A 10,272-nucleotide genomic window follows, 5' to 3' on the forward strand; every position below is an offset into this window, starting at 1 on the left:
GAAATTCCTCCTTATTTCCAGGTTGAATCTCTCCTTGGTCAGTTTCCATCGATTGTTCCTTGCCTGGCCTTCGGGTGCTTTGGGGAATAGCTTGCCCCACTCCTCTCTGTGGCAGCCCCTCAAATATTGGAAGACGAGCCAAGGTGGCGCAGTGGTTAAATGCAGCACTGCAGGCTACTGCTAGATCAGCAGGTCAGCGGTTCAAATCTCACCGGCTCAGGGTTGACTCAGCCTTCCATCCTTCCGAGGTGGGTAAAATGAGGACCCAGATTGTTGGGGGCAATATGCTGACTCTCTGTAAACCGCTTAGAGAGGCCTGAAAGGCCTATGAAGCGGTATATAAGTCTACTGCTATTGCTATTGCTATAAGACTGCTATCATGTCTCCCCTGGTCCTTCTCTTCACTAGACCAGCCAGGCCCAGGTCCTGCAACCGTTCTTCATATGTTTTAGCCTCCAGTCCCTTAATCCTCTTGGTTGCTCTTCTCCGCACTCTTTCTAGAGTCTCTTGAAAGTTTCAAGCATGAAACTTTGCTTGTGAGAAGGTCGCAAAAAAGGGATCATGTGACGCCGGGATGCTGCAGCCGTCATAAATCTGAGTCAGTTATCAAACCTCAGAATGGAAATTGCATGGGGAGGCTTGGTCAGAAGTGTGAAAAGCGGTCGTAAGTCAGTTTTTTCCCTGCCGTTGTAACTTTGGTCACTAAATGGACTGTTGTAAGTCGAGAACTACCTGTAATGCATACCTGGGCTGAGTGTCATATTGCCAGAAAGAAACAAGTGTGTGTGTGTGTGTGTGTGTGTGTGTGTGTGTGTGTGTGTGTGTGTGAGAGAGAGAGAGAGAGAGAGAGAGAGAGAGAGAGAGAGAGTCTAAAGGAGGAGGGGGTTACTGAGCTGGGACCACAGGATATCTGTCTGGTTCAATTATTGCATTCTCTAAAGCAGTGTTTCTCAACCTTGGCAACTTGAAGATGTCTGGACTTCAACTCCCAGAATTCCCCAGCCAGCAAATGCTGGCTGCAAATGCAAATGCTGGCTGGGGAATTCTGGGAGTTGAAGTCCGGACATCTTCAAGTTGCCAAGGTTGAGAAACACTGCTCTAAAGTACCAGAAAGATAATTAATATAGCAGAGAAACATGTGCTTGATTTGCAGAAAAAATGTTCAAGCACCGGAGATAGAAAACCATTCCAGAGACCCAGAGGAATCCAGTGGGCTCTGAGATAGCTCCAAGGTTTTGCCACCCAGGATGACGGGCAGCGGGGCATGCTTCCAAGGGTGGCTTTATTGGACTGGAAACAACGGGTGGGAGGAAAACAGAACTCCCTCATCACTTGAAGTGATGGACACACATAAGGAGTATTGGATTGCTTTGAAAAGGCTTTCCTTAGATCACCTGGAAGGGAGGGAGGGAGGGAGGAGATAGAAAGGGGGGGAGGAGGGAAGTGGGGAGGGAGGAAGGGAGGGAATGTATGATTGAGAGGGGAAAGAAGGAAGGAAGGAAGGGGGATGGAGGTGGGGATGAAATAAGAAAGGGAAGGAGGTCAGAAGCAGGGAAGGAAGGAACAGGAAAGGGGGGGGAGGAAGGAAGGTGGGAGGAAAGTGAGGAGGAAGGGATGGAGTAAGGGATGGAGGAAGAGAGGAAGGAGAGAAGGAAGGTGGAGTGAGGTGGGATGAAGTAAGGAAGGGAAGGAGGGCAGAAAGAAAGGAACAGGGGAGGAAGGAAGATGGAAGGAAAAAAAGAAGGAAGGAAGGAAGGAAGGAAGGAAGGAAGGGGGAGGAAGAAAGGGTAAAGGGAGATGGGGAGGGAAGGGAAGGGGGTGAAGGGGAGTGGAGGGAAGGAATAGGGGAGGGAGGGGGAGTAGAGGGGGAGGGAAGGCAGAAGGAAGGAATGGGGAAGAGAGGGAGGAGGGAAAGAAGGAGGAAGGAAGGGGGAGGGAGATGGAGAGGGAAGGGAAGGGGAGGGAGGAATGAAGTAAGGGAGGGAGGGAGGGAAGGCAGAAGGAAGGAATGGGGGAGGGAGGGAGGGAGGGAGGAAGAGAGGAAGAGAGGAAGGGAGGAAGGAAGGGGGAGGGAGGTTGGGAGGGAAGGGGAGGGGAGGAAGGTAAGGAGGGGAGGGATGAAGTAAGGGAGGTAGAAAGGCAGAAGAAATTAACAGGGGGAGAGAGAGGGGGAGGGAAGAAGGAAAAACCAACTTCAAAAAGAGAGGCATGCAAATCCAAATCACTCTTCTGCTCTGCAATCTCCATCCAAAATGGCTCCTGGGGGGTCCTTAAAACTTTTAGGTTGGGGTGGCATGTTCCCAACCCTCCCAGCCAGGATGGCTTCCCTCTGCAGCTGCTGCTCCCCTCCCCTCCCTTTTACTCCTGGCCAGGTGTAGAACGCGGGTGCAATAGCCCTTCCAGGCTCAGCCAAGGGAAGGGAATGCGGAGGACTCTACCTAGCCCATCTGTTCACAGGGAAATTAACCACCACTCAGGGAGCAACTAAGGTCTGCAGCATTTGCCAAAGAGCTCAAGGCAACCATTGTGGTTTCATTAAGCTGCTAAATGCTAACCATTTGTTTAAAAACAGAGAGAGAATATTAATGGCGTGGGGGAAATAAATTAAATTATATTAAATTATATTAAATCATATTAAATTAAATTAAAATGAAATATAAAATATATAAAATATATAAAATAAAATAAAATAATAATAAAATAAATAAATAAATAAATAAATAATAAAATAAATAAAATAAGTAAATAAAATAAAATAAAATAAAATAAAATAAAATAATAATATAATAAAATAAATAAATAAATAAATAAAATAATAAAATAATAAAATAATAAAATAATAAAATAATAAAATAATAAAATAATAAAATAATAAAATAATAAAATAATAAAATAATAAAATAATAAAATAATAAAATAATAAAATAATAAAATAATAAAATAATAAAATAAATAATAAAATAATAAAATAATAAAATAATAAAATAATAAAATAATAATAAAATAATAAAATAATAATAGTAAAATAAATAAATAAAATAAAATAAATAAAATAAAATAAAATAAAATAAAATAAAACAATACAATACAATACAATACAATACAATACAATACAATACAATACAATACAATACAATACAATACAATACAATACAATACAATAATACAATAATGTCCTGAGTCCCAAGCTTGGTAAAGCCTTGCTGGGTGATGACGTAATGAAAGGGTTTTTCACCAATTCCTATCATGGCTCTGATGAAGGAGGTAGATCTTTGTTATGTAGAATAGACTGACTCAAGCCTTAATGGTCCATTGACAAAGGTGGGAACATGAGTTTCTGCCTGTCTTTTAAAGGAAACAATCTGCCCTTTTAATATTTCCTAAAATATTTCATTTTTCTAGGAGAGGGGTGGCTGCTAACTTCCTACAATAAAATAAAAAGTAGAGGGAGGGGGAATCAAACAGAATAAAAATGTCCCACTCTTGCAAAGCGTTGTACTATAAATCAATGCTGTCCTCCTTTCCAGAGAATAATGTCAGATGCTGCAGACAGAAAGAGTGATTATGGTTATTGAAGAGATTCTGAAAAAAAGTTGAGATACCCAGCTTTGGTCTCCACAATATATAAAAAAAGAATTTTTCAGAGTATAAGATGCTCTGAAGTATAAGACACCCCAAGCTTTGGCGGGGGGGGGGGGAGTAGAAGGGGGAAAATCTGCTTCTGTCTCCCAGCAATTTGCCTCCTTGCAGCAAATAGCAAACAGCAAACAGTACAGGCGATATACACTGTTTGTGGTATTACATTTCAGACTGTACACATGCTGTTAAAATTGATGTGGCTTTCTGGAAGTATAAGTTATTCTCTGCTATTTAAAGGAAGATACAATCGCACTGGGCCTCTTTCAGATCAAGCATTGATTTTAAAAAGCTTCTTCACTTTGTTAAGCTGCCTGGAACAATAACAAAGCAGCCTTTAAAGGAATAAGTCTAATAATTTGAACATTCTAATAGGCATTTATAGTTATTGACTTGCCTCCTTACAGCAAACAGCCTGTTTCAGTTTAGCTTGATGAGAAGAAGAAAAAAATCTGTCTCTGCCTCCCAGCAATTTGCCTCCTTGCAGCAAACAGCAAGTTTCACTTTCAGTTTCATTTTCAGCACAGGCTTCCCGATGATCAGCTGTTTCGGGCTGCAGGGATTGGCATAGACTATTGCCCCCTCCACAAGCCCCATTTTCCCCATTTGCTGCAAGGAGGTAAATTGCTGGAAGGGTGAGGGCTGTGGGGGGGGGCTACATTCGGTGTATAAGACGCACCCAAATTTTCACCCTCTTTTAGGGGGTTAAAGGTGAATCTTATACTCCGAAAAATACGGTACATAGGTAAGTTAATACGGTGATAAATGTTATTGGACTTAGAAAACTCACCGTCTTGAAAAGTCGAATAAAGGCTAACAACGTTGGCAGCTTAATATCACAATGACCTTTTCTTGCCCTTTTGAAATACTTAATTCCATCTCACTGGCGTTTCTAATCTTTTTTTTAAAAAAAAAAAAGTGTGTATTTTTCAAGAACACATTACAATCCGAAGTGGTTTTTTTTTTTTTCTTCCTGGCCTGATATTAACTCAATTTTTTTTCCCCTCCCTTTTGCGTGCCTGTTACTGGGTGCATATCCTCTTCCAAATAAACAGATTATTGGGAGTGGTTTTCTGCCAATATGCACTTCGAAATGACGGTTCCCTAATGTGTACATTTTTTTTTTCCCTGTCAAGTTTCCTCTAACAGATGTATTTTTCCGGGCTTCTCTTGTTAGGCTGTGAAGGGCATTGCAAACAATGGAAAAATTGGAATTTTGGCAAGGAGAGGCATTGGGCTGTTTGATTCATGCAAATTGCCCAGGTTTGAAAATGGAAAAATATTTCTCGCCCATCTCTTAGCAGTTTCTATTGAGGGTTAATAACCATCATCCACTTCCCGAGAAGGAGGAAGGAAGATTCCCTTAACAGCGTCTTATTCTGATGGATCAGACCTTCAACCGAGTCTCCCCACTGAAATGAATCATTTCCTTATCAAGGGCTCTGCGAGGTCTTGCTGCACAAGACAATAATAATAATTTCTTTTTTTAAAAAAAAAGTCTTGGAAGAAGACACTGTTTCATAGGAGAGATATGTCTATTTCTGGTGCAAAGAGACCTTCTTCGGGCTTGTAGGTTTCCAAAGACATAAATATCTGCTCTAGGTAACGTAACACTGCTACTAAACCCATCCTCATGAATAGGTCATGAGAAAGAAATAAGATGTTTTGTACCACCATGAGGCCTGAAGAAAATGAAAAAGAAAAAACCGCAAACCCAGTCTGGTATAAGGTGTATCTTCCTTCTTACTCACTCATTTGTTTTGTAGGACAATTGTCTTGAATTGATTGATTGATCGATAGATAGATAGATAGATAGATCAACAGATTGATAGATAAATAGATATATAGATCATAGATGACAGCTAAACATAGATGAGAAAGAGAGAGAGAACTGATAGAAAGACAGAAAAGCAGACAGGCAGGCAGATAGATAGAATTGATGATAGACAGACAGACAGACAGACAGAGATAGAGACAAATAGATAGATGGATAGATCGAAGATAGATAGATAGATAGATAGATAGATAGATAGATAGACAGACAGAGATGATAAATAGACAGACAGACAGACAGAAAGGCATAGATGATAGATAGATAGATAGATAGATGATAGATAGATAGATAGATAGATAGATGATAGATAGATAGATAGATAGATAGATAGATAGATAGATAGATAGATAGACAGACAGACAGACAGACAGACAGACATAGATGATAAATAGACAGACAGACAGAAAGGCATAGATGATAGATAGATAGACAGACAGACAGACAGACAGACATAGATGATGATGATAGATAGATAGATAGATAGATAGATAGATAGATCAACAGATTGATAGATAAATAGATATATAGATCATAGATGACAGCTAAACATAGATGAGAAAGAGAGAGAGAACTGATAGAAAGACAGAAAAGCAGACAGGCAGGCAGATAGATAGAATTGATGATAGACAGACAGACAGACAGACAGAGATAGAGACAAATAGATAGATGGATAGATCGAAGATAGATAGATGATAGATAGATAGATAGATAGATAGATAGATAGATAGATAGATAGATAGATAGATAGATAGACAGACAGAGATGATAAATAGACAGACAGACAGACAGAAAGGCATAGATGATAGATAGATAGATAGATAGATAGATAGATAGATAGATAGATAGATAGATAGACAGACAGACAGACAGACATAGATGATAAATAGACAGACAGACAGAAAGGCATAGATGATAGATAGATAGACAGACAGACAGACAGACAGACATAGATGATGATAGATAGATAGATAGATAGATAGATAGATAGATAGATAGATAGATAGATAGATAGATCAACAGATTGATAGATAAATAGATATATAGATCATAGATGACAGCTAAACATAGATGAGAAAGAGAGAGAGAACTGATAGAAAGACAGAAAAGCAGACAGGCAGGCAGATAGATAGAATTGATGATAGACAGACAGACAGACAGACAGAGATAGAGACAAATAGATAGATGGATAGATCGAAGATAGATAGATAGATAGATAGATAGATAGATAGATAGATAGATAGATAGATAGATAGACAGAGATGATAAATAGACAGACAGACAGACAGAAAGGCATAGATGATAGATAGATAGATAGATAGATAGATAGATAGATAGATGATAGATAGATAGATAGATAGATAGATAGATAGATAGATAGATAGACAGACAGACAGACAGACAGACAGACATAGATGATAAATAGACAGACAGACAGAAAGGCATAGATGATAGATAGATAGACAGACAGACAGACAGACAGACATAGATGATGATGATAGATAGATAGATAGATAGATAGATAGATAGATAGATAGATAGATAGATAGATAGATAGATAGATAGATAGATGATAGATGATAGATAGATAGGGATGGATGGATGGATGGATGGATGGATGGATGGATGGATGGATGGATAGATAGATAGATAGATAGATAGATAGATAGATAGATAGATAGATAGATAGATAGATAGATAGATAGATAGATACATGATAGATAGATGATAGATAGATAGATAGATAGATAGATAGATAGATAGATAGATAGATAGATAGATAGATAGATAGAGAAATTTCCTGACAGCGAGAACAGTGGAACAACTTGTCTCCAGAAGTCATGAATGCTTGAACACTGGAAGCTTTCAAGAAGAGATTAGACAACCATTTATCTGAAGTGGTGTAGGATTTCCTGCCTGAGCAAGGGGGTTGGACTACAAGATCTCCAAGGTCCCTTCCAACTCTGTGAGAAAGAAACAATCAAGATTTATCTCTGCCAACCTGTCGGGGGTGGAGAGGGGTACATCCTGAAGTCATCACAGCCAGATCCTTGTCCTCCATTTGAGGATGCAGAGAAGTGGGAGCCAACTTAGATGCTTCCAGCTGTCGGTAACTCTGATGTGGGAGTCTGCTAGCTGTCCCCCGTTTGCTGATGATTTATTAAACATTATTTATGCCTCTGACAATATTCCCTTCTGTTCACCTATCTGGTTTCACTATCCGCTCAGCAACTCAGCTGCCTTGCAATGATTGATGATTTGTGGAAGTTGGTTTTTTTCCCATTTTTTTCCCCTCCCAAATCAGGGAGGTTTCTTGCCTGTCTGCAAAAATAAAAAGAAAGGGATAGTAGAAGAGACAGAGGCTCTTCTGAAAGATTCTCCTTCAGGCCAGAAGAATGATCTGTGGAGTAGGTTTGATCTAGGGAGGGAGGGAGGGAAATGGAGAAGGAGAGGAGGAGGAGGAGGAGGAGCAATAGCAATAGCAATAGCAGTTAGACTTATATACCGCTTCATAGGGCTTTCAGCCCTCTCTAAGTGGTTTACAGAGAGTCAGCATATTGCCCCCAACAACAATCCGGGTCCTCATTTTACCCACCTCGGAAGGATGGAAGGCTGAGTCAACCTTGAGCCTTGGATGGATAGATAATAGATAAGATAGATATAGAAGATAGATAGATAGATAGATAGCAATAGCAATAGCAGTTAGACTTATATACCGCTTCATAGGGCTTTCAGCCCTCTCTAAGCGGTTTACAGAGAGTCAGCATATTGCCCCCAACAATCCGGGTCCTCATTTTACCCACCTCGGAAGGATGGAAGGCTGAGTCAACCCTGAGCCGGTGAGATTTGAACCGCTGACCTGCTGATCTAGCAGTAGCCTGCAGTGCTGCATTTAACCACTGCGCCACCTTGGCTCCTAACATTTTATTTTCCTTCTTTAAATATAGTACAATAAATACAATAAATATATTCAAACTCACAGCCGCACATATATAGTTATCTGTTAAAAATACAAAAAAAAGCCCAATTTCAATGAAGTAACACAACTTCATCAACTGTTCCTGCTTTGGGATGAGGTGTCACTACTGGTGTGACTTGTCATTGTGACTTGGATGACTTCTTCAGGCTTTAGAGATCCCCTTCTCCTTTTCGTAAACAGCCCCTTCAATCTTCCCCAGAGGGATCGGACTTTTTTCTCTTCTTCCAGGGTACAGACTCGGCACTCCAGTATTAGACATTTATGGTGAATTTCCAGCTTTTTGAAGTTTGGCAATTTTCTCCATGGTTTTACAGAGGTTCTCCAGGTAGTGTAGTCCGGGTCCTGGCATGGGGCGGGATGCTGGCTGCTGTGCCCCTTCTTTTCTTTTCTTCTCCTCAAGGATGCTGCCGCCTGAGGTAGCTTGACTGCATCCTCCAGAAGCCTCATCCAGAACCCCTTTAACACTCACTGGCTGGCATGGGTGGTGGCAGGACTTTAGCTCCTCCAAATCTGGAGTAGGTTTCTTGGGCATAAGCACGATGTTCTTCTGAGAGCTCTGTGCCACGTTGCCAAGCTTTCTTTTGACACAGAAATCCTGCCAGGCACAATCCAGAACGGGCAGTAGTATTTCTGGCCTTTCTTGGGGATGACCCTCCTGAACAGCTGGAACAGAATCATCTCCATCCAGGCAATCCAGAGAAAAGCTTTTTTCGGATTCCACCGGAGTCAAAGGGACGTGGTCACCACTGGCCAACTCCACGCCAGAATCTTCCGATTCAGATTTCAGAAGACGCCCACTCATGGGCAAGAAAGCCAACGGATGGGGAAGAGCATCCGTTGGAGACCCAGCCTCAGCCAATCTATCATTCCCTATGGTCATCTGGTGTCCAAGAACCAGACTGAGCCGAGATTGGGGTTGTGTGATCTGCAGCTTCCAGGACATGTTGACTGAGGTTAACACCACAGGGTTCTCAGCTGCTCTCCGGACACTCTCATTCACTACAGACACAAGGAGAGAACTGAATACATACTGAGAGGAGGAGGAGGAGGAGGAGGAGAAAGAAGAAGAAGAAAAAGAAAAAGAAGAAAAAAGAAAGAATGGGAACAAGGAGTAGGAGAAGGAGAAGAAGGAAAAGGAAAAGAAAAAAGAGGAAGAAGGAAGAAAAGGAGGAGGAGGAAGAAGAAGAAGAGGAAGAGGAAAAAGAAAAAGAAAATGAAAAAAGAAAGAATGGGAACAAGGAGGAGAAGGAGAAGAAGGAGAAGGAAAAGAAAAAAGAAGAAGGAAGGCAAGGAGGAGGAAGAAGAGGAGGAGGAAGAAGAAGAGGAAGAGGAAAAAAGGAAGAATGGGAACAAGAAGGAGGAGAAAGAGAAGAAGGAGAAGGAAAAGAAAAAAGAGGAAGAAGGAAGAAAAGGAGGAGGAGGAAGAAGAAGAAGAAGAAGAGGAAAAAAGAAAGAATGGGAACAAGAAGGAGGAGAAGGAGAAGAAGAGAAGGAAAAGAAAAAAGAAGGAAGGAAAGGAGGAGGAAGAAGAGGAGGATGAAGAAGAGGAAGAGGAAAAAAGGAAGAATGGGAACAAGAAGAAGGAGGAGAAGGAGAAGGAAAAGAAAAAGAGGAAGAAGGAAGAAAAGGAGGAGGAGGAGGAAGAAGAAGAAGAAGAGGAGGAGGAGGAGGAGGAGGAGGAGGAGGAGGAGGAGGAGGAAGAGGAAGAGGAAGAGGAAGAAAAAGAAAAAGAAAGTCCTGCCTTCAAGTGCTTTGGAGAATAGCTTTATCCCCTCTTCTTTGTGGCAACCCCTAGATTGGAAGACTTCTATCATGTCTCCCCTAG

The 10,272-nt window shown here is 41.0% G+C and overlaps 1 protein-coding gene across 1 annotated transcript; it reads right to left on the reverse strand.

Moving 5' to 3' along the window:
• Positions 1 to 8,400: 8,400 nt before the first annotated feature.
• On the reverse strand, positions 8,401 to 9,435 carry C8H8orf58 (chromosome 8 C8orf58 homolog). The gene is given in 2 exon segments (XM_032222335.1): positions 8,401 to 8,724; positions 8,726 to 9,435. Coding segments are annotated over 2 exon segments (870 nt in total). The 5' UTR covers positions 9,391 to 9,435; the 3' UTR covers positions 8,401 to 8,519.
• Positions 9,436 to 10,272: the final 837 nt, after the last annotated feature.

Source organism: Thamnophis elegans, chromosome 8, assembly GCF_009769535.1.
Source record: "Thamnophis elegans isolate rThaEle1 chromosome 8, rThaEle1.pri, whole genome shotgun sequence".
NCBI lineage: Eukaryota > Metazoa > Chordata > Lepidosauria > Squamata > Colubridae > Thamnophis > Thamnophis elegans.